The sequence below is a fragment of the Callionymus lyra genome, chromosome 14 (assembly GCF_982586985.1).
Source record: "Callionymus lyra chromosome 14, fCalLyr1.hap1.1, whole genome shotgun sequence".
Lineage (NCBI taxonomy): Eukaryota > Metazoa > Chordata > Actinopteri > Syngnathiformes > Callionymidae > Callionymus > Callionymus lyra.
The window spans coordinates 9,167,387-9,191,632 of NC_141831.1; the positions used below are offsets into that span (position 1 = coordinate 9,167,387).

At 36.0% G+C, this 24,246-nt stretch overlaps 4 protein-coding genes across 4 annotated transcripts; 2 read left to right on the forward strand and 2 right to left on the reverse strand.

Annotated features, from left to right (window-relative positions):
• Nucleotides 1-1,481: 1,481 nt before the first annotated feature.
• Nucleotides 1,482-10,648, reverse strand: dhrs11a (dehydrogenase/reductase 11a). The gene is made up of 7 exons (XM_087808222.1): nt 10,264-10,648; nt 4,720-4,929; nt 3,561-3,655; nt 3,366-3,495; nt 2,225-2,317; nt 2,098-2,163; nt 1,482-2,027 (listed from the first exon to the last, which is right to left on the reverse strand). The coding sequence occupies exons 1-7, from the start codon at nt 10,393-10,395 to the stop codon at nt 1,986-1,988; spliced, it is 768 nt and encodes a 255-aa protein (XP_087664348.1). The 5' UTR covers nt 10,396-10,648; the 3' UTR covers nt 1,482-1,985.
• A 1,675-nt stretch (nt 10,649-12,323) lies between these two features.
• On the forward strand, nt 12,324-15,027 carry LOC148065951 (uncharacterized). The gene is made up of 2 exons (XM_087808212.1): nt 12,324-12,497; nt 13,557-15,027. The coding sequence occupies exons 1-2, from the start codon at nt 12,464-12,466 to the stop codon at nt 14,834-14,836; spliced, it is 1,314 nt and encodes a 437-aa protein (XP_087664338.1). The 5' UTR covers nt 12,324-12,463; the 3' UTR covers nt 14,837-15,027.
• Nucleotides 15,028-15,654: 627 nt separating this feature from the next.
• Nucleotides 15,655-18,089, reverse strand: LOC148065952 (uncharacterized). The gene is made up of 2 exons (XM_087808219.1): nt 17,991-18,089; nt 15,655-17,290 (listed from the first exon to the last, which is right to left on the reverse strand). The coding sequence occupies exons 1-2, from the start codon at nt 18,010-18,012 to the stop codon at nt 16,242-16,244; spliced, it is 1,071 nt and encodes a 356-aa protein (XP_087664345.1). The 5' UTR covers nt 18,013-18,089; the 3' UTR covers nt 15,655-16,241.
• A 1,345-nt stretch (nt 18,090-19,434) lies between these two features.
• On the forward strand, nt 19,435-22,495 carry rexo2 (RNA exonuclease 2). Its single transcript, XM_087808223.1, has 7 exons — nt 19,435-19,670; nt 20,430-20,513; nt 20,569-20,646; nt 20,739-20,850; nt 21,882-21,990; nt 22,069-22,122; nt 22,295-22,495. The coding sequence occupies exons 1-7, from the start codon at nt 19,476-19,478 to the stop codon at nt 22,365-22,367; spliced, it is 705 nt and encodes a 234-aa protein (XP_087664349.1). The 5' UTR covers nt 19,435-19,475; the 3' UTR covers nt 22,368-22,495.
• Nucleotides 22,496-24,246: the final 1,751 nt, after the last annotated feature.

Sequence of the window (24,246 nt, forward strand, 5' to 3'; positions counted from 1 at the left end):
ACATCAATAAAGTTTGTTTTTAAAGAAACAATTTTTTTCAACACTTGTTATTGTACTTTTCTAGGGAAGTACATCATTCTGTTTTTCTATATCACGATATTTAATGGTTGAATTACGTTAAAACTTTAATTTTGTTCTGTAAATGTTATTTAGCACTTAAATTAAACCTTTATTTTTTAATTAAATATTTTCTATATTGAAAGGTTTTATTTATTTGTTATTATTTTTGTAATGGAGGATTCAATTTGGTTTTTTTAGATATAGTTTTATATGATCTAAATTCAATATTCACATTGTATATATTTCATGTTTCAGCCTTTAAAATTTAATATAAATGTTGGTTTTTTAATTAAAAAAGAAGTAAATCTTGTCATTTAATGACCGATTTATTGTCGCGTCATTTTGTTAAGACAAGCTAGTTAGCAAGGCTAGCATAGCTGTTTATTAAGTTTCAAAAAATCATTTATTTTATATAATTTCTGGATTCAGTGTCACAACGTTTAATATAATTGTATTTTTGTTGTTTTAGTATCATAAATATAACAGTAGAGTTAACGGCAATAGTTAGCATGGCGGTTTTGATAACACGAGAAAGCAGCTAACCGCTAAGCCACCAACATTGTACTAGTATTTCTTATTCGTTTAAAACTCAAATATACTGTATTATAGTAGTCAACATAAGCCACTGAAAATGTTCTAGTAGTACTTAATATTGTTTTTTAACTTGATATATAACAGTTAGTGGTTTTGGCTAATATGAAAAGCTAGCTAACTGTTAGCCACCGACAATTTACTACCATTTTAAACCTATAAATTAATTTATAGGTAGAAAATGTCACTTCGAATTATTGGAAATACTATACAAAACTATATGTAAAAATAATTATAATTAAATATTTTCAATATAAAAATATAATCAATTATTTATAAATAATAATTCAATAACGAAAAAGACATTTCAATAATAAAAAACAATGTTAAATTCAAACATTAAACATTTTGACGTCACTAATACTCCTCAGCCCTTTTTAATCAGATAAAAAAACTCGTAACCATTTCATTTTTTTTATGATTAATTTATTGGGCCAAAAGCGACAGAACATTGCCAATAAAAGTGATATGCTGATGGTTAAAAGATATTAACAGACAGGGCACGGTGACCCAGGCCATGTGACCTTCAACCTCCTCAGCAATGTTTAACTGGCAGACATTTACATAAATTCATTTTTCCCGCGTCATCTTCGTATATATCGCGCACTTTTGTTTCATTGAGCTCCTGCGGATGTAAAGTGCAGGGTTGAAATTTTTAATGGAGTCGACCAAAATGTAATAAGATAATAATGAAAGAAAAACAAGGAAAAAAAAAAAGAAAAAAGGTTCTTAAACTTATTCTATTAACTCAAATATATCATTTGTGGTAGAACAGTTAACGGACGAGTGGTTAGGTGAGCAGAGTGAGACAGAATCTACGGTTAGCTTTCTTTTATCCATCTATGAACCAAGTGGCGACATTTTTATAAAAGTTTAAAAATGTGAATACGAACTGAAATTCAATTCCAGTCTACGAAGACATTTAAACCTACAAAAAAAAACAAAACAGAGACAGTGAAGACATGCGGTGGATGGCATACACACTTCAATCTGAAGTGAGGGCCACCACGGAGGAGAGCAGGTGACACACATTTACCGTCTCCTTATGCTTTTTGTTCCCATCGTAGTTTATGACAGTTGGCTCAGTTTAAACTGCTCTGAACAATTGACAACAAAAAACAAACAAAAAAAAAAGAAAAATCAAGAACAATTCAGTAGTGTTTCCAGTATTTTCAGAGTGGTGTTCAAAATCCACTTTATTTTCCTAAACTTGGTCGTCAAAGATCAACTAAATATAGCTATAGTTGACTTCCTTTAAGCTCGTCTCTCTCGCCACCAGCAGAGGTCGCTAAGGTGTCGCTGTAGTAGTAGCTGCAGCTGTAGAATCTTCTCTCCTATGACATCTGCTCCACGGGCCTCATCTGCACGTCTCCGATCTACAGCACAAACCTTAGTTAAAAACACTAACAAACATCGTCGCTCCACTTAAGGAAAGAGGTGGGAAACCTGAACGTGGGCCGGGGCGCTGAGGACGTAAGTGACGGCACTCGCCACGTCTTCAGCCTTCAAGCACTGGGACCACAAAGAAAGACCATCAAGAAAATGTAGATGGACCGTCCAGTCGGAGACTCACTTTGATGCTCTCGTACACGGCGGCCGCTTTCTCAGGGTCGTTTTTGTGGAGGCGGAATGCAAACTCAGTTTCCACGATCCCGGGAGATATACACTAGAGAGAGGAGGAGATGGCCGACGCATCAAAGGTCACATTTTGGAAAATAATTTATTCATGTTTTATTCACCACAAGAAAAGTACAGTTTAGTTCTTTTCAGAAGCAGAAAACGTTTATTTTTCAGAATCGTAGAAACGACACAGGAATCGTTATTTCTTGCAGAAAATGTATTTTCTATAAAATTGTTTAATTTTTTATAGTTTGAGTCAAATACAGTTATTTCACATATTTAAACATTCCATTGTATTTTTTTTCATGTTGTTTTTAGTTGATTCTTGTCTAGTATTTATTGTTAAATGTGTTAATATTTTATAATATTATTACCATTTTATCCTTGTTGTTTGATGGTTAAAAAAAGTAAGTAAGTAAGTAATATTTATTTATATAGCGCTTTTCGAGACCAGGGTCACAAAGCGCTTAAACAATCAAAACAATACTCAAAAAAGTACATACTTTAAAGATCAAGATAATACTGAGAACAACACAGGAGTTTGAGAAATTCAAGGAAAAGCCTGAACAAATAGAAACGTCTTAAGATGTTTCTTAAAGGAGTCAGTGGATGATTTTAAAACTGTGAATGTCTGACATAATACATAAATAAATATACTGTAAAAACGAAAATATCGCAAGAACTATGGAAGCATATCAGTTCCATCAGAATATCCAATGGTTTAATTTTAATTTTCTTTTTTATTAAATTGAAATGTATTTAGCATTGTATTATAAAATCAATAATTTCAATATTTAACAATTGTTTTTGATTTTATTGAATAATTTAACTCAGTAGTTTGTGTAGTGAAAGGTTGAATCTGACGAGTCACATGATCATCTGTGCGGCACATGATTGGTTGAAAGTTTGATTCAGTAGCTCGGTACTCTATTGGTATTGTCTGATGGCACCATTATTCCAACGTTTTTATAATGAATTTAAAATGCTGCGAAACGAATAAATATTTTTCTTTAAATTTAATTCTTGGAGCCCCATTTCAAAGAGCCCCTGGACATGAGCGGAAAGGGGCCCCTATGACGCCGCTAGAGACTCACCGTGGCTCTGATGTGCGTCTTTGCTTCTTGCAGCTCTTGTCGTAGTCCCTCAGTCAGAGCCGTCACAGCGTATTTAGTGGCACAGTAGAAATGCAGGTCAGAGTTCGGGACGACTCGATGTCCACACATGCTGTGGAGAACACAGTGTTGAGGATCACGTAACAAAACAACAACACTTCTGACTCACAAACTCACCTGTTAATATTGATAATGTGACCGTCGTCCACGTTCCTCTCCCTCATGGATTTGTACGCCTCGCGGGTGCAGATGGAGAGAGCTAGAACGTTAACCTGCAGAGAAAGAGACGCACAGATCAAACCGGGGTCGCCTTCTGGCGTCGACCCTGCAACCTCCTGTCATTAGCATGTGACGCCGACTGCTATTCACGTGCTGCCGACACACTGGGTCGCCGTGTCGGAGCACCTGGACCTGTTGAACTGTCCAGCTTGTGGCCTCGTAAGCCATCAGCAACACTGATTAAATGGCTATAAATACACGAGAGCAAGGGTGTCGGCCTCACTCACACAATGGGCCAAAATCTTTAAACAGTACAAACTAAATGCATTTTTCCTACGACAGGAAGTTGGATTTTTGACATTTTCTTTCCATTCTTTGACACAAAAGTTATCATAATTAACTTGTGTTCTTGACATCCATCATCCCTTTCCCTTATCTTTCTTTGAACACATCCTTATAGGTCAACATATCAACAAGAACATTGATCTACTTTGATTTGAAACTAATGAATTTAAAAATATCTAATATTTTCAAGCTACATATTTTTATTTTACTTTTATTAAATTAATATATATTTTTAACACATTTTTATTTTCCAATTTCTTTTTAATTTTCTTTTATAATACAATTTTTTTTACGTAGCCTAATAAATTCAATTTTAAAATGTTGATCTGCTGAATCCAAACAAGAATTTTAATGATATGCTTGACCATCGTCATGTGATCGCCTGTGTGTCGTATGATTGGCGGAAAGTACGATCAATTATCTATGTACTCTATTAGTATTGTCTGGCAGTATTATCCCAACATTTTCAAATTGAATATAAAAGGCTAAAAATTTAAGAAAATGTATTTTTAAATTATTGGAATTAAAGATAAATAATGAATATAATAAAAATAAAAACAAAAAATATGTATATTTAAAATTAAATAAAAACGATATTAAACAAAAAACACTGCCTTTTCAATATGGAAAGTATTTAAAATAAATAACCCTGACCCTAACCACAAAAAAGTCTATAAAAAAAATCAATAAATGCTACACTAAACCATTCAATATTCTGTTGGCACTGATGTACTTCCATAAGGGAGGGCCTGAGCATATGTCGTCCACCCACGTTTATCATGTCCCGCCAGCCTTCGGCTTTCCCGGTCAGCAGGGGCTCGGTGTGCGCCAGGCCAGCGTTGTTGATGCAGACGTCCACGCCCTTCTGTAATGTCTTGATGGCCGAGAACATGGACAGGATCTCGTCCTCGTTGGAGAGGTCGCACTTGTGGGGGATCAGCTTGCCTTTGTAGCCGGCGCTCTCACACTCCGCGGCCAGTTTCTGCACAACAACACAAACAAAACAAGCTTCGTTCAGAGGGAAGCTATTTGAGGATAAGAAAGACGAGCTGTGAGAACACAGGCTGGAATTACACATAATTATCAGTGTTTGTAATGAATGAACCGCTGACAGTGGGGGTTTGTCTTTTGCCTGATCTTTTTCTCTGAGGCTTGTCGATTTGACCTCTGACCTTTTATGAAGAGGCATGCATCGATTCGAATTTTATCTTTGGCTTTGAATACCAACTGATTGTTAGAATATTAACTTTCTTGCAATATTGCGAGATAACACTGATCATGCTTTAATAAAAAGCCAAAGATGACGGAATTAAAAAAGTTGATATTCATATAAATAAAGTGGTTCACTGTCAACCACTACGAGCGGTAACAGTGCCACCAAGAAAACATAAAGAAAATAAAATGTAAACTTTGTTTACACTTTTTTTTTAGAATACAAACATGGGATAAAAATGTCGTGTGACTGGCATTGTGTCCAAAATTATCACACAAAATATCATCATTATCGCGGTGTTGTGGCAAAATGCTCACGAGATGTTCAAAAGTACTTAAACACGCTGAAATCATTTGTATAGTAAAATATTCAGACGTTTAGAACAAAACATTTTTTGTAAACAAGTCAAATAAAAGCAAACGTATAGTCTTTCGTGCTTCAAAAATAAACAAAGAAGCACAATTAAATATAGTCGTAATGACGAAAAACAAACATGATTTAACAATCCAAATAAACCAGTCTGACGCGAAGGACCTGTGGACGACTTTCAGTCATGATTGTGGTTTTAAACGCATCTTTTTCCATCGATACGTGGTGGTGGTAAAGAAAGACACAGTCCCAGGAATGAGTTTAAGAGAAAATGCTCGTTCAGTGAAATATGCAAAAGTCAGAGACACAACTCGCATGATCATGGACGTTTAGCGAAGCGGAAATCTATCGCAGATGTCTTCAAGTGCCGAGCGCAAAGTTCCAACGAAATGGCAGATCCTTTATAGTATGAATATTCCGAGGAAAACGCCTGTAGTCATTTGTGCATGTATGATTGCTCAGATACACTTCTAAGATGGCCGTGCCACATGTTGGTTGTGGAAAGTTACCGCAGTCTTAAGAGAGAATCTGTTCATCAGTTGACTTACGCAGATGTTTGTCCTTGGGAGACTAGCTGGCACCATCGAGAGATTGTTTTGTGTCTTTCAGTGCGAGTGTCGACTTGACATGTACTGAAGAATAGCTCAGCACGTGGATTCTGAAGCGAGGCAATGATTATTTGATACGAATTAAATATGAAAGATTATCAGTTAATCAAGCGATTATTTAAAATTTGTGTTAAATCGAGATGATCGGTCACAGTAAAGTCGTCATATCCTTACAGTTGGTAATGTTTTAATGCCAAAAACCTTACTTTTGTCATGTATTTTCGTGTATTACTCATCATCGATCGCCCTGGAGTTGTTTGATTGAGCGCAGCCTCAACTGACACTCTGGAACCTTCTCTTGTCTCGGTAGAACATCGATTCTTCGATCTGTTCACATTCTTTGTCGCGATGCTTCTTTAGATGCTTAATAAGTAAGTCATCCGCACGACGCCACACAGCAGCAGAGCACAGGCGCGTGATGCGAGCACGAACATAGCATCACAAACCACATACTTGTATTTTCCTATGTTTTTAGAATAGTGTCAGAAATGTGGCCCGGGAGGCAAATCTGGAAACATATTTCCCACTGAATGTTTGGCTATAATGTTAAGTACATTATTGTTCATGAAAATATGTTGATCTAATTTTTAAGACGAGATAAGACGAGATAAGAAGCAGAGATTATGGACGTTAACTATTACACGTGAACGTCCATTAAGTCAAAGAAAAGGAATTTGAAGGGAGTGTTTGGTGAAGGAGGACAAACACAGAGATCATTTCGATGGACCGACTCAAAAATCAGACTCATACTGCGAGTACTCATTTCTGTTACAGACAATTTGAAAAAATGTACATTTTGTTTTGGCCCCATATGTGTTTGAGTTTGACACCCCGGGGTAAGTACTCGTAGTTCCTTTTTGGAGTTACAACAATGTATATTCATTTTAATGCAGCGACTGGCGCCCCGGGGAAAAACTTAATCTAAAAAAGACAGTAAAAGACATCAAAATACCTCGATACTGCTCGTCTGTCACGTCCCTCTTGTATTGACAAACCAGAAGTACTCCTTAAGTACTCGGTTAGTAAATATCCTGAGCGCTTCCAGTGTAGACAGTGGACTGTGTGCGCTCACGATCTGCCACAAACTAGTGTTAAATATAGACTTCTTTTTTGGGTGAACTAACCCTTTAATATTTACTATTGCACTGTGGGACCTCGATAAACATGATTCAAATTCTTCCTTAAATCATTTGACAGTTTGAGTCCGAGGAAAAATAGCATATTTACATATTTCATCTTTACTTCCCTTCGACGCCAGTTACTCTTATCGTTGTATACTCTCTAGAATTCTTGACATTCAAAGTCTCTGCTCCGGATCTTATCTTAAACACTGGCACCTTTACAGGTCATCATCTCAACATGAACATTAATCTACTTAGATTTCAATAAATCATCCTGCAGGCCACATAAAAAGACCTGCCAGGCCAGATTTGGAAAGCAAGAGAAATTGCTCACATATTATAACAGTGTTCCACCAACCTTTGGAGCAGCTTCTGTTTGTTTATAGTTGTATTATTTTTATTTTATTTTGTTCATATTCTGTTACTTCATTTGTCTTTCGAGATTTAAAATTGTACTAGAATAAAAAAAAAAAAAATGTTGGGTTCATTCATTCTTCATGCAGCAGAGTCACTTCAGCGAGGTCAACTAGAAGTCTTTTTTGCTTCTGCCTGAGTCATCCTGAGTGTGCAGTCAAAGGTGAAAGGAGGCTGTATAATAGGATTCCAGGAGAGTGGGAGTGACATTTCTGCCATTATCATCTGCACACACATGCACACAACATGTCTTAAAAGGTTCCAAAGGTTGAACTGCGTTGGTTTTTACAGCACTTCCTTTGGTAACGTCCAATTATGATGGCAAGATAAGACGAATAAATACAAAGCTTTGTTAGCGACGGACACAATATCTAACTCGGGGAATACTATCTGCACATACTTGGGTCGCTTTAACGGAATATATAGACCAAAATAAGTACTTGGTTCAAAACACTCAAATACCTCATCAAGGTAATGAAATACACGACTGACAGTCATAAAGAAAATCATAAATACTCATCTTCTTACGATCAGACATGTTTGGACATAACATCCATATACTTGTACTTAAAATGTAATGAGTAGGTTGTGGTTTAGTGTAGAAATATTGACTTCACCTGCAGTTGATGAAGAAGGGAGTATACAAGGTGTGTCGTGCATACTATTTCCTGATTGACAGTAGTACAAATCCAACAAGAAACAACATCGAATTTCTTTTAAATCCAAGTATTTTTGCCAAGCATGCACTTAATAACTTGTTTTGTAGTAAATGTCAGGTCACGGTATCTCTGGGACACAAGGTACGATTGAACAAAATGTTCCTTTACAGTAGAAGTACAGATATTTCTCTACTTCAGTGTTATCAGTTTGTTAAATGTTATTAAATTAGTACTGGAATTTGACGTTTCACAGACTAGCAAAAGCTTTCCAGTGAACAACTTCCAGATCGCATACTTTAAATAATCTAAAATAGTTTATTAACTTTAATTTGATGTTTTATTATACACTCTAATGAGTAAAAACTCAAGCATGGAAGAGGAACTTTGAGATATTATGATGATTTCAGTTCATATTCCATTAGTTTTTCTATTGTCCACAGTAAAAGAAATGGTGGATCTAATCTCCAAAACGTATTTTGACCCCTGTAGTATCAGGATTGATTACAGACAATTTCAACACAACAATGAATGACTATTCGGCTCAAATCCTTTGATCGTGCGCCGTAGACCAGGGGGTCTCGTTTCACTGCTTCATGTCATTTAGTTAAGCATTTGTTTGGGATAAGTGGGAGCAGGAAAAAAAACTACTTTCAGTCAGGGTGCCCTTATGGAAGAACTTTGGAAATGTCGATGCGGCTAAAATGAAGTAGCCCGAGCATTGATGCGCTCTCTGGAGGTTCGAAACCCATGAAGGCGTGACAGATTACGAGTATGAACCACCTGGAAAACGTGAACTCAGTGGAAAAAAAGTTGTTGATGCGTAAGCTGCTGGTTAAAAAAAACAGGATGAACCCATTACTGGATGTGGGAAGTACAGCACCAACGAAAACGTTGTAACAAGAACTCAAGTTGGGAGTTTTAACAAATATGCTGTAATAGCGAACAACTAGTTGGTCATACGGTTAAAAAAATATGTATTGAAAAAGGAAAACAATTAGGAATATATATGTGTATATATACATAGATGACCCTGTTTCAACGTTGCACAATTAGGCCATTACTAGATGTTAACTATTGACCAAAGAGGCCACAAGAACAGTGTCTGGATTGAGCTGCCTTATCTATTGTGCAACTGACAATTTGTAAATGCATGGGTGTGTTTGAAGGTGTGGGTGATGCTTGCACTCACAAAAAAGACAAGAAAACATATATATATATATACTTGTGTATGTGTGTGTGTGTGTGTGTGTGCACTAAATGGTTAAATAGTTGTTTAACCCAAACTTTGGGAACAGGTTTTTTTTTTTCTTTAGCGTAAACAGAGATTTTACAGATTAACAAACAATGTGACATATGGAAACAAATATGTCTTCAACACACACTGTTAAAAAGAGATTTGATATTTTTAAAGATTTATACGAGTATTTGAGTTAACCATAAATATACGATTCGAGTTGAATAACACAATAAAACGGCTAAACTGTTGATGGCAGTTATAAAACAACACGTCTGTTGTCTACATAACACGTTTTTAAACCGTAAATATTTGAGTAAAGGTCATCTTGAGGGGGTTTTATATTCCTTTATTCCATTCCTAACTGGTTTTAAGTGCAATATACGTCAGGAAGGATAAGGAAGTGACCACTTATTTACACTTTTAAATTGTGAACCGTTAAGCTTTTGCATAATATTATAAAAACTACTTCTAAATGTGTTTTAAAAACATTAAAAAAAAGGGCAACATATTCAGTCAGAAAAAAATAGACTTAAATTAATAGATATATGTAGGAAATCGTTCAGGTCATTGCCTGATAATAGTCAACATTAGCATCAAGTTAGCTAACGGTTGCTAGCGTGTGCTAGTGGAACCGCCTGTAGCCGTTTTTCGACCATTTTAATACAAAAAATGTTTAAAATAAAAAACAAACTCACCTCTATCTTGTCGACATTCTTCGCGCAGCCCACCACCTTCATGCCCTGCTGGACCAGAGCCCTGGCGATAGCGGCGCCGATGCCCACCGAGGCTCCGGTCACCAGGGCCACTCTGCCTCTCCAGCGCTCCATCTGAAGCCGCGGTTCCTCGCCGGCGACGAACACCGACCTGAAGCTCCGGCACCGGCCGCGATCATACACGCCGTGACCCGCTGGAGGAAGAGGAAGAGACACCGGTTCAGGCGGAGGAAGGCTGTGGTGAGATAGATGTTGTGAGCGGAGGCCTCTCTCTGGAGCTGTGCAGCATCTAGATGTGCTCAGAGAAACACATATTCAAGTGCAGCTCCATGACACGATCGCCGCCTACTTCCTTTTTTTTTTTTTTACAGCGTCTGGGTGTCATTCGAAGGTTTTAGCGCCGCCTACTGGACAGGCTGTAAGGCTGGAGATGATGACGTATGTGCGCGTCCATTCATTAAAACAAATGTATAAATATAACGTATTGTTTCCGAAGCTGGTCAATTGTAGAGAAAACTGACAAAATAACAATGTTTTTATTCTTAAATATATATAATCAGTTATATCTCTTTTCAAACCACATTTACTACCTTAAATGTTTTCCACTACTATTATCTACACTTTCACATGAAATATATATTTTTAATTTTTATAAATTGTTTAATTAATAATAGTAATTATTATTTTAATGTAATTTTACTTTTTAAATATCTATCTATCCATCCATCCATCCATCCATCCATCTATCTATCTATCTATCTATCTATCTATCTATATATATATTATAGTATTTTGAAGAGAAAACTAAAGAATAACAATGTTGTTATTCTTAAATGTATATAATTGTATCAGTTAAATCTCATTTCAAACCAAATATTATTTACCATTTACTTTCACATGAAACTTTTTTTTATTTTATTGGTTATAAAGTTTATAAAATGTATTTAATTACATTTGGTTAATTAATAATAATAATTATTTTAATGTAATTTTACTTTTCTAAAGTCTATCTATCTATCTATCTATCTATCTATCTATCTATCTATCTATCTATCTGTCTGTCTGTCTGTCTGTCTGTCTGTCTGTCTGTCTGTCTGTCTGTCTGTCTGTCTGTCTGTCTGTCTGTCTGTCTGTCTGTCCGTCCGTCCGTCCGTCCGTCCGTCCGTCCGTCCGTCCATCCATCCATCCATCCATCCATCCATCCATCCATCCATCTATCTATCTATCTATATATATTATAGTTTTTTATTCATCTCATCTTGTTTCATTCATTTGTGTTCACTTCATCACCATAAATAATAATAATAATTAAAAAAAACCTTATGTTGTGTTTACAATACTAGCAATAAACTTGCTCTGATTCTGATTATTTACACTTTCATGTCCTTATCATATTCTTTTCTTCCCCAAAATAATTGGGGGATACAAATTGTTGTTTGAACTAAACAATTAATGGTTGATATGATAAAACGAAGGAATACGTCTCCATAACTTATTTGTAACTCACAAAGGGTTTTAGTTAATATTTGTATATACTGTTATTTTGTATTTCATGCACATCTTTCTTAAATTTTACTTGACTTTAGAGTTATAAGTATTCATTAAATTCTTTAAAAAATATATATATATATATTTCAGATTCATAATTTCTGAATTTTCTGTTAAATTAATTAATTCGATTTTATATACCTTTATTCTTCCCTCATTGGAGAATTTAAAACAGTATTAACAGTTCACAAAAATAGAATACACTTATTTAATTAATTAATTAATTAAGACATATAGTGCACATGTTAAAAATCAACAAATACATTTAATAAAACGATGACAACAATAATAATAAATAAACAACAAGTATTATAGAACTGAAATAAAATATTATTGTATTGTTTAATAAACAATGATATGATGATGAGTGTCTTAACGCAGTTATTTAAATTGAAACTCGCCGAGACTTGCAACAGTTTGATGGAGAATTTTGTCCCGAGTGTGTTGCCGTCGTACAGATTACAAAATGGCCGACAGCTCGCGCATGCGTAAACAAGAGGTTTAAGCGGAGCGTGATAGCGAGTGTTGAGCGTCAGAGTTACAACCAAAATACTAAACAGCTGCTGCTGGTCCAGGATCAGGATCACTGAGGCTCAGGATCACTGAGGAGGATCGATCCAGGATATCTGACGAGATGTTCGGACATCGTCGCGACCTGAACAATAAATGTGAGAAGATTTAGTAACGACTTGATCTCGTGTTTCTTCTACTGTAACCAGTCATACAAGTTTGCTGTCTTGGACTCCGTGTTTATTTACTTTTTAAAGGTCAATTCGTGTGTTTTTTAAAATGGAAAATAGAACGAAAATACTAGTCTGTGCTCGAAAAAAGTCAAAACAAATCGAACACAGAATAACCGATTTTTTTTTAAATTGTTTTTACCTATAACAGTTAAACTATTTTTATTTGGAGTATAAACATGTTGTTACTGATTTTGGGAATGTTTATATAAAAAAATCTATAAAATAAATTATAAAGTCACTGATATTATGGGTAAGTTTGGTCAGGAAGGTGGTCAGTGTGTCAATAATATCATTCCCCTGAAAACACAAACACAGAACAATTCTTAAATGTCTGGATAATATTCAAGTGTAATTTCTACAATTGCCTTTTATTTGATGAATGTAAATAAATAAACGAGATCAATAAAATACTGTTAAATCAAACAAGAGATTCGTACATTATATTAAGTCAATGAAACACAATATTTTTTGTGTGTGGTGTTAACGCTATAAAATATAATGAATTAAATTAATGTAAATAAATGCGATGGATTAATAAAATATTATACAAAGTAATAAGGGACTCTTGCTTTAGAGTGAGCATGTTAAAAGGTTATAATTAAATTCAAATAAATACTTATTATTAAAATAAAACCTCATTTTTGGTGATGTTTATGACAAAGAAAAGAATTAATAAAATAAACGTAAACAAATAAAATAAGATATAATATTCAGTAGATTTTGTAGTATAGAATATAATGCATGAAATAAATGTAAATGAATAAAATTAGTTTAATAAAATAGACTCTTAGATTAAAGTGATCTTACAAAAACGATAATTAAATTAAATACTTAATTTAATATTTGAAGTGTTTCTGAACCGTACGACAGACTGGTAGAACAGGTCCTTGAACCATGATTTCCTGGTCTGGATCATATTTCATTTCTCAAACCCATGTTTTAATTTGCCGTCGTGTAACACTGGGACTGTTTTCGTTATTTCAGTGCATCCTGAAGATCTTCATCTGCTGGTGAGTCCAAGTGTTTGTGCTGAACATCAGGACCAAGAGGAGCAGAACATTCGCATCGTCAAGGAAGAGGAGGAAGAACTTTGGTGCAGACAGGACAGCGAGAGATTGGACGAGTCCGACGAATACAAAGTACCTTTTACAATTGTCACCGTCAAGACCGAAGATGAGGAAGACGATGCTCAGTACTCGCAGCCTTATTCTACCGAGGAGAGCCCGGATCCGAACGCCAGCAACTCGAGTCAACTGAAGGAAGAGGGAGACGACCGTGGACAACCGGATAGAAACTCCGTCCACACTGACGAGACGACACAATCTTCAGGTTGTGAAACCGAAGACAGCGAGGAATGGAACAAATCCGCTGATCCTCTGCTAGACTCTGTGCTGATAACTAAAGTAAAGCACAGTTGCAACGAATGTGGGCGACTGTTCAAATCGAAAAGCCATCTGATCGAACACGCCAGAGTCCACACGGGAGAGAAGCCATTCAGCTGCTCGATTTGCAACAAGGCTTTTTCCCGCCATGACACGTTACTTAACCACATGGGAACGCACACGGGAGAGAAGAAGTACAGCTGTAACGTTTGCGAAAGGAGATTCACTTGGCCTACACAGTTGACAAACCACCAGTGTGTTGATGTGAACAATCCCACTGTCAAAAAGGGCTTTGATTGCTCCGAGTGTGGGAAAGTTTACAGCTCCCAGCAAACTCTGCATACGCACAAGAAAATCCACAGCGGAGAAAAACCTTTTATTTGTTCCGAATGTGGGAAACGATTCGGGTTCAAGGGGGATCTGACAAAACACCTTCTCATTCATTCAGAGCCACAACACGTTTGTTCTGTTTGTAACAAAAGATTTACCTTAAAGGTGGCTTGTGATCGTCATTTCAGAAGAGTTCACAACCAGGAGAAACCATTCAACTGCTCGGTTTGTGACAAAAACTTTGTGGACCACAGCTCGTTAAGATGCCACATGAGAACACACACCGGGGAGAAACCGTTCACTTGCTCTGTTTGCTCCCAGAATTTCCGAATCGTAGCCGATCTCAAGAACCACATGCGGAAACACACCGGAGAGAAACCTTATTCTTGTTCTTTTTGTCAAAAGTGTTTCAGGTTGAGATCGGATCTTATTGTACATGTGAGAATTCATACCGGAGAGAAACCTTATGTTTGCTCAGTGTGCAACAAGGCATTCACTGCGAGTGGAAACTTAAACAGTCACAAGAAAAAATGCTACGAAAAATCTGTTTAAGTCTGTGAAAGGAATAAAACCAATTCTTGTTGGCTAAAGTGCTTCCTTTCTTGCAAAAAGTGACACAATAGAATGTAGAAAAGCATCAACTACACTTGTGCCATTAAGGCTCAAAGTATCTGTAATTATGACCTTTTTTTTTGCTTTGTAACAGCTTGACAGGAAATAAAAAGAAAAAGTGTCATGTCTTATTTTGTTGACAATAATGACTTTTTTTTGCGTACACAGTAACCGAAAATAAATTCCAATATAAACTTCTATCTGCTATAGCAAACTATTTCACAAATTGACTCGTCAATCCAGAGCACCTGCTGCTATATTTCTACAACTGACGTCCTTTGTTTCGATGCATACTATACAGAAGTGTTGCTTACACTTCAGAGGGACAGCTTTTTGAACTCAACTTTTCTCAAGAATCCTTCAGGCTATACATCTACGGACAGTAAGTTGGTGTACATGGGTCCAAATAGCTTCTGGCAGTTCTAAGCTGATGGAACGGCTGGATAAGTTTCCTTGGTACCGCATTTACAATTTTCAATGTTGTATGTCTCTCTAGATTACCTAAAATAATATTCTGTTTAAATATTTACAGATGTTCCTATGAGTTCATAAATCACCTTCATTATAAATCTAATTATTTATTAATGAACAAAGTGAATTGTTATATAAATACAATTCAATTTTTAAAAAACATATTGATCAGATATATTTTGAAAAGGTTATGAGATGAATAAACATGTCATTTTACAGTAAAGACAATAATAAAAGATTGAGTATCTCAGTTTGTTTCTGCACCTTATTTATTCATGTAACACATTTTCAGTGCATGTCCATCAACTTTGTACAGCTGCCGTATAAAAAACAGGCTTTTTAGATCCTGGAGGTAATTGACGAGACAACGAAACACTCAACATTATTTTCTCTATCAAATATCCAAGTGTGAGTCTACACAAAATATGTAACAAAATATTTACTTCATGAAGTGTACATGAGCAGTAATTGAAAGTAGCACTTTGTGATCTAGGACAAAAATACTAGAAGTGGAAAATATTTGAATCTCAGACACATTTGGCTGATACAAAATGCGGCAGTTTGATCAAGGAAATTACACAATTTAGTTGTGTTTCCATATATGTAACATATTGTTTATAAATGGAAATTAATCTTAAAATATATTCAAAGGACATTTAAGTGCATACGGTCTACTCTTACATACATTGAAATTGAATAAAAAACATTTCTTCATCATCACCTGAAATTTTTGGAATGTTTTTGAATTGGCAGTTTACTTAAACGAACAAGTTTTTTTTAGATGTTGCATGCGATGTTACAGAGAAAAAAATGGAGGATGTTCAGTGCTTTATCTTTTAGTAAGACTCAACTTTTAAAGTGAATCTTGTATAACTCATGGAGAAAATATGTTGTGAATTAAATAGTGCTTCATCAGGTTACGCTCAGCTGTAAAACACATTCCACATTCAGAGCACAAAAAAGGTTTCTCTCCAGTATGAATTTTCTTGTGGATTTCGAGATTTTGCTTTGAGGTATAGCTTTTTCCACAATCGGAGCAGGAAAAACATCTTTTCAGAGCAGGATTTTTATCATTAGGACAAAAGTGTTTTTTAAGTTGTGCCGGCCAGACGAACGACCGCTCACAAACACCACAGTTGTACTTCTTCTCTCCTGTGTGAGTCCCCATGTGGTTTACCAAAGTATTACGACGTGTAAACTTCTTACTGCAAACTGCGCAGCTAAATGGTTTCTCCCCAGAGTGCGTGGCCATGTGTGACTTCACTTGGTCCCTCCTTGAGAAATGTTTGTCGCACTGAGGGCAGCTAAATGGTTTCTCTGTCGTGTGAGTGACCATGTGGGTTTTGAGGTTGCTTTTCCGCGTGAAACCCTTTTCACACACGGGGCAACCGAAGGGTTTGTCTCCCGTGTGAGTGCCCAGGTGTGATTTGAGTTGGTCTTTTCTCAAGAAGGATTTGCTACATTGAAAGCAGCTAAATGATTTCTCCACTGCTTGAGGATCCGTTTTGTTCCAGTCGTCACTGTAGTCAGTGTCAGAGTCAGCAGACCGTGACAGGTCATGGTCATTATCCAAGTGAATCTGTGGAATAGAGAAGGTCTCAGCTGCTGATCCACCACAATAATCATCATCTTCTTCTTCTTCTTCTTCTTTCAGGTGTGGATTTGGGCTAATGCTGTGAGAATCTGGGTTCTGCGTGTGATAAAAGTGCAAGTACAAATCTTCATCCTCATCTTCAGTCTTCACGGGAACAGGAGTAAACATCACTTTGGATTCATCAGTCTCTTGCTGCTCTTGAAGCAGCTCTTCATCCTGACTGCTCCAGAGTTCCTCTTCCTCTTTAATAAAAGCCGTCTCTGCTTCTCTGTGGTCATTGGAAGCAAAATCTGGACTCACCAAGCGCTGCAAAGCATCTGCAGAGCTCACTGAAAGAGAAGAATTGAATTCATATTTTACAAGATATTTTATCCATCACCTGCAATACCAATGTTTAACAATAATAGCAAAATATTAAGTGTCAAAAAACAAAAATTGCACTGTGAATTAATGATATTTTGGTTATGATTAATTTCTCTTCTCATTTCTTTTTTAATATATACTCATGCATTCATTTTTTAAAAATGTAATTCATACATTTTATTGAATTCAATTGCCTTTATTCTAAAATTAATTTTACCCTATTGTGTACAGTATTGTTTGTTGCCAGTATTTCATTGTACAGTAATGTCCAAACCGTTCTTTGAAAATAACGAGATTCTATTTTATTAATTTGTTAAAAAATGCAACAAACCAAGTTGTTTAGTTACGAGGGTGTTTGCTTTTATAAGATGTTTTCTTCTTTATACCATCCATTGTTTGACATGATACAATTTTACAGTCAAAATGACAATTCGGTCACTGCGTATTTATACTTAAAATGAGCAAATAAATCATTGAACCTTCTTCGATTTGGACTGTTTGATATTTATACCAACAAGCAACTAACGTGTCCTGGCAATAAAACATAGTTTACATATCAAAGCTTCTTAGAATTCTTCCAGAATCGTGACAACAATCTGCTCGAGTCGTCTCTCACAAAAGGAAGGACATTATTCGGTTAAAGTCGTCGCAGATCGATTCTCTCACCGCTTCTGTGTTGTTCGAACATCACGCCTGAGTCCAGAGACTTCACTTCACTAGTTGCTGCAGCAGATGCTCCTGCACTGAGGTTTTACGACATTTTACGTCAACACCTACTTCTTCCTGTTATATGGCGGTTGGCGAACAATGTTTCTGAAGCCTTACCGCCATCGTGTGGTAGAGTGCGGATCTGCAGTCTCGTTGTCTTGCTCTATCTAGATTTAAGTAAAATAAATAAATAATGAGGATTAGAAACAAAACACAATTATATTCAGATTATGGGATAATGCAGTATGACGTCGTAATTTCATATATGAATTATATCTAATTTCCTATTTCCATCTTTCTTTGTCTATAATGACTTGTCTTCCACATATTTTGGAAGTGCCACCGTTTCCTAGTCTTGACAATTGTCCCCTTTGATTGATTGATTGATTGATTGATATACCTTTATTCTTCCGACATTTAGGTTGAAGCGGCAGTTCAGCAAACATATCAACCATACAAACACATTATATTGAGACATATATTACACATGTAGAAAATTACATTAGATCAAATTAGATAAATATTTATTGATCCCTCTGGAGGTCTCCTTAGGAAAATTGTTTTCCAGAACACAGCAACACAGACGATAGATTCATGAAAAGAAAGTGCAAGATGACACAATCTAAATCGAAAGATAATAAACATAGATCAAAGAAAAGATACAAAGATTGACATGGAATAACATCATCTTTTCACTCCACTTCTGCCCCCAAAACTCAGAATTAAATAATCCAATAGAACGAGGAATGAATGAGTCCCTGGGTCTATTAGTGTTGCATCATGGGAGGAGCATTCCTGCTCCATCTGCTTCTCTCTTCCCTGATGCCCGTTTTTAGAGAATTACTTTCATCCTCTGAAAATACTCACAAAAAAACAATAATATGTAAAAAATATATAATAATAACCGTTATTGTTGCTGAATCACGTTAATGTGATTCATCCTTTATTGTTCACCCAAATCCTTTTGTGTCTTTTATTTGTATATCCTCCACAGGAACGTTTTGTGTGTTTTCTTTTTTTTGAACAATATTTAACTTCCAACAAGACATTGCTTAAGATCGAACCCCATCTTGTTTTTGTCAATTATATGGTACAATTATGAGGTCATGTGTCAGTCTAAATTATTAAATGAATAAACAAATAGTACAAGGTAAATTAGAATAACGGTTCTTCTATCACGTCATAACTTCAGATTTTATAATTTAAATCCAATTACTATTTTCAATTTTCTTTATTTAAAAAAAGTTTTTTTATTATGAATATTTTTTAAGATTTAAAGATTTGTTTATCATCACAATTGATTATGTATATAAGTGACTCTGCTTTGTTGTTTAAACTCCAATCCATTAGGTGTCGCTAATGCACCTTGAAGCTGATTCTACCGTCGCCAGAAGAAGGAAGAGTTGACATTCGTGCACCATCTCCAGTGTTTCTAAAGTTTCTATGACAGCGACGCGTCTCGTCGGGAGCGCGCGAATATTTCAGCGTCTCTGTCGACCTCTTACCCATCATGCACCGCTGTCTGGTGCGTTAGGAAGTAAAAGCGTGTTTTCGACATTTCACGCGCGTGGATCTCACAAGAGCAGCAGCATGTCGAGCAGCTCGTGGACGGACAGACTGGTGTGGGTGGATCTGGAGGCAAGTCCTGGATCTTCACTTCCTAGAGGGTCACATTATGTTTTGGGTCTTTTGTCAGAGGATCTACTCAAATAAATAAATAAAAAACGCTTAGAATTTAAACCTGTAATTGTTTATTTTATTAAATATTAAAGTAAGATTAAAAAATGAAAGGAAAATGGGTCAAATTTAATGAGTAAGAATATTAAGAAGGTTAATAATTATTTAAAATGGCTAACATTGGGTTTTGATGGTGAGGTAATTGATATAATAGATATTTTTATATATAGGTCTTAAAATAAATATGGAATACAATAATACAAATATCGTGATGAAATATAGTACTTTATACATAGCTTGTTTCATTTTTTTGAACTCAACTAAAATAATTAAAATTAAAGAATAAGTCTCTTCATACAATTCCTATGTTGTGTTTAAAACACTGGCAATAAATCATTGTGATTTTGAAAATTATTTGTTTAAAAGTTGTTCGAAAATAAGATTTAAAAACAACGAAACATACAAACAATACAAAAGAATATACAATCAATATTATCACTTATATTAACAACAAATATCTTCATTGAATATTGTCAGTATTTGGTAGTAGCTGTATAATTATTAAATACACAGTAATATCATATTATAAGCTAAACAACCATTAGTAGCTTCATAGTTTCTACATGATCAGTTTTATAGTTTTACTCTGATTTCATTAGAAGATGAAGGGAGTTGAAGATGTAAAAGAGCAAATTAATATATTTATTTTTCTGTCTGCAGATGACTGGGCTGAACATCGAGAAGGATGAGATCATTGAGATGGCTTGTATCATCACAGACTCCAAGCTGAACGTCGTGGCAGAGGTAAAGTTTTCACCTTTACTTTACTTTTCATATTTCACTGTTTCCATGTCGCCAGGGACCCAACCTTATCATCAAGCAGCCGGACGAGCTCCTGGACGGGATGGACGACTGGTGTAAAGAGCATCATGGGATGGTAAACAATTGATTTTTTTGGAAGGTTTTATAATCCTGGATTCTTTTGCCATTTCCCTGATAAAGGAATCGATAACGATATTCTCCTCGCAGTCAGGTCTGACCCAGGCTGTACGGGACAGTAACATCTCGCTGGAACATGCGGAAAATGAGTTTCTGTCGTTCATCAAAAAACACACGCCTCCTGGAAAGTGTCCTCTCGCCGGTGAGTCAAGTTCACTTCTGCACTACTATCAGAAATCTAAACATTTTCCTGTACTTTATCAGAGTAATTATTTCAGAAGAATCATCTCGGAGCCTTGTTTAGTTTAGAGATTAATGTTCATGTTGAAACCACTAAAGATTCCAGTGTTTAAGATAAGATTAGGAACAGAGATTATGTATGTAAACTATTACACAGAGACTTAATAACAGTTCATTATATTAAAGGAAACTAATTTGCTTGTTCAGTGATTGATAAAGAGATCATTAATATTATGAGCCACCAAAAGATATATCAATCCGACTTGTACTTAATTGTTGATGGATGGATGGATACACTTTATTGATCCTTCTGGAGGTCTCCTTCGGGAAATTGTTTTTTCCATAGATTCATGAAACCAGAACAAAGTGCAATAAAACGGAAGTGCAAGATAACACAATTTAAATCTAAAGATGGGATCAAAGAAAAATAAAAATTATAACAATAACAAAGACAAAAAATACAAAGATTAAAATAGAATAGAATTATCTTTTCACTCCTGCCTCCAGACTCAGAATTAAACAGCCTAATAGCACAAGGAATGAATGAGTCCCTGAGTCTATTAGTGTTACATCATGGGAGGACAGATGCAACACATAATAATGTAATAGATAATGACAGATTGGTGAAGTTTAATAAAACTATAGAAAGCTTCCAAATATATTTGAACTTATTTCAATCATCTGTATCTAGTTAAACTGTAAATATATAAACCATTTAAATGTAGCCACATATGTTTACTATAAGTATGTGATGCAAATATTACACATTTCTTTTCTCTGAGTAAGAAAATCTAGGAAAAATAATCTAAATATGTTCTTGTACTTTATCAGAGTATTTATTTCAGAAGAATCAACTTTCATATTTTGTTTATAAAATGTATTTTTGCTGTAAAAAATTATATTGTTTATATATAATTGTTTCAGTTTAGGTCACGGGTGTCAAACTGTCAAAGTTTCAAATTCCTTTCCTTCATGTCTTGTTCTACTTTCAAGGAAACTCTGTTCACGAGGACAAGCGGTTCCTGATCAAGTACATGCCTCAGTTTATCGACCACCTCCACTACAGGATCATTGACGTCAGTACCATCAAGGAGCTGACCAGGTGAAGTACTTCTATGGTTTCTCCCTCCTGTCTGTCGCGAGGGTTAATGGTTGTTTGTTTCACTCCCGACTCTTCCAGGCGCTGGTTTCCAGATCAATACAAAACTGTTCCTCGAAAAAATGCCTCTCACAGGTAACTTAAATAGTCCCTTTATTGTCCCACAATTATGATGGACTTTGGAATTAATTTTTTAGACTGATTGGGAAGTAAGTTTAAAAAAATGCCATAATCCAAGTAGCCGGTGTTTTAGGGTCAACTATGAAACCTTTAGTTGCTTTATTTAACATTTGTTTTCTTGTCACAGAGCTTTAGAGGACATCAAAGAGAGCATCACGGAGATGCAGTTCTACAGGGAGAACGTCTTTAAGACCTGTTGACATCATGCAGGAAATCAATTTGGAAAATCCAATTAATCCAACAAAGTGAATAATAATTAGCACAAAATAGAGTTCCCACATTTCAGTTTCAGTGTAATAACTGTGTAATAAATAAACCTTTTTCGTTCTTCCGTGAGTCACTGATGGTGATTTATTTGGATTAATATTTAATCAATTTGACGATGACTGAATATGTGTATTACTACAGTCGAGTTTATATTCTAGCTCAGGTCTTAAAAGTATATATTTTTTAAATAATAAACTTAAGAGATGTTTCTCTACATTCAAACACGAGTTAAGAAATATACCTGTCCATCTGGTTGGGATTTCAAGGAGCGCCATTGGTCAAAACTCAATCCCACGAGGGACCGACATCTTTTAACCGCCAAGATCACGGAGCGAAGAAAATGTTTATTTATGGAAATCTGTCTTTAACAGGATGAGGATCAAGTCTGGATCTAGTTTTTGTATGTACTTAACCATATACAGTACTATGATAATCACTGTGAGAGAAAGGAACAGATCTCTGAAGATGAGTAAAGGTCACCTCTGACCTTGAGCATAAAGGTCAAGCATTTCTTTCAAGATTGTTTTTGTGGGGGAAACTTTAAAGAGTAAGATAATAAACGGCTTATGATGAAGATATAACAGAAACGTAACATCTGTGCTTCAGAAACGAGACAGACATGTAAACAAATTTGTCCGATTGCCCGAAAACCTTGACCCAGAGACAACACAAGGGATACTTTAAACACTTCTTTTTTTTTCAGGCCTCTGGGTAACTTTGACCCTGAGCTATAACGAAGGGTTAAAATAATTGTGACTTTAAAAAACTTTCCACCTCAGACTGACCCAGGTGTCCAGAAAAGTTTCTGCAATATTTTAAGATGAAAACCTGTGGGCGGAGCTCGTCTTCTCTTCTTTGACCCCTGGATTCCCTCGGATGTAGCGTGAATCATTCAGGAGATGCCCCCGGCTTACCTGCTTCACTTGATGTCGCTCCTCTGGAAGTTTTCGGCAGGAGACGGATGCACCTCCATGTCCTGGCAGCTTCCAATGGCGGGGGAGAGCAATTCTTCCGTTAATTAAAAACAAGAACAAAGTACAAACAAAGTGCAAGTATAAAAAACAAGGAATCAAAGGAAATAACGAAAGAAAAGGATACAAAGATTAACATGGAATAACAGTTTGGGAAAGTAAGGTATGAGTGTGTGTGTGAATGGTTGTCTGTCTTTGTGTGCCCTGCGACAGACTGGCGTCCTGTCCAGGGTGTCCCCTGCCTCTCGCCCAATGAAACTGGGATAGACTCCAGTCTCCCCACGACCCCGATGAGGGATAAAGCTGTAGGAAATGAATGAATGAACATCATCTTTTCACTTCACTCCTGCCCCCAAACTCGGAGTTATAAAGTCTAATAGCACGAGAGGAACAAATGAGTCCCTGAGTCTATTAGTGTTGCATCATGGGAAGAGCATTCGTGCTCGATCTGCTTCTCTGTTCACTGATGACATTGTTCAGAGGATGATTGTCATCATCCATGATGGACAGTAGTTTGTCCAGAGATCTCCTTTCAGCAACTGTCACCAGTGAGTGATGGTTGACATTCAAAAACCTCAAGGTCACCACATCAACTTGAACATGGATCTATGTGGATTTTGAGGCCCACGTAAAAGTTGGGACACGTGGATTCTCGATCGTTGATCCTGAATCATCTCTTCATTAAACCACTCGCAGACAATGATAACAGGAACTAACGTTGGTCAACCGAGCAACAGGCGGCGGTGAGTGAGCGGATCTAAAATCAGAAACGCGACACATCTGTGAAGCCTGGAGATGCAGATGAGAGGAGACAGGAGACCAGGACTCCCAGAGAGATGCT

Bases quoted from the DNA above. Each gene is read 5' to 3' on its own strand.
- dhrs11a (XM_087808222.1), bottom strand. From the start codon at position 10,395: ATGGAGCGCTGGAGAGGCAGAGTGGCCCTGGTGACCGGAGCCTCGGTG. The intron at 4,930-10,263 runs GTGAGTTTGTTT...GTTGTTGTGCAG, and splicing joins AGAATGTCGACAAGATAGAG to AAACTGGCCGCGGAGTGTGA. The intron at 3,496-3,560 runs GTGAGTTTGTGA...TGTTCTCCACAG, and splicing joins CACATTATCAATATTAACAG to CATGTGTGGACATCGAGTCG.
- LOC148065951 (XM_087808212.1), top strand. From the start codon at position 12,464: ATGTTCGGACATCGTCGCGACCTGAACAATAAAT. The intron at 12,498-13,556 runs GTGAGAAGATTT...TCGTTATTTCAG, and splicing joins TCGCGACCTGAACAATAAAT to TGCATCCTGAAGATCTTCAT.
- LOC148065952 (XM_087808219.1), bottom strand. From the start codon at position 18,012: ATGTTCGAACAACACAGAAGCG. The intron at 17,291-17,990 runs GTGAGAGAATCG...CTTCTCTTTCAG, and splicing joins GTTCGAACAACACAGAAGCG to TGAGCTCTGCAGATGCTTTG.
- rexo2 (XM_087808223.1), top strand. From the start codon at position 19,476: ATGACAGCGACGCGTCTCGTCGGGAGCGCGCGAATATTTCAGCGTCTC. The intron at 19,671-20,429 runs GCAAGTCCTGGA...TTCTGTCTGCAG, and splicing joins TGGTGTGGGTGGATCTGGAG to ATGACTGGGCTGAACATCGA. The intron at 21,991-22,068 runs GTGAAGTACTTC...CGACTCTTCCAG, and splicing joins ACCATCAAGGAGCTGACCAG to GCGCTGGTTTCCAGATCAAT.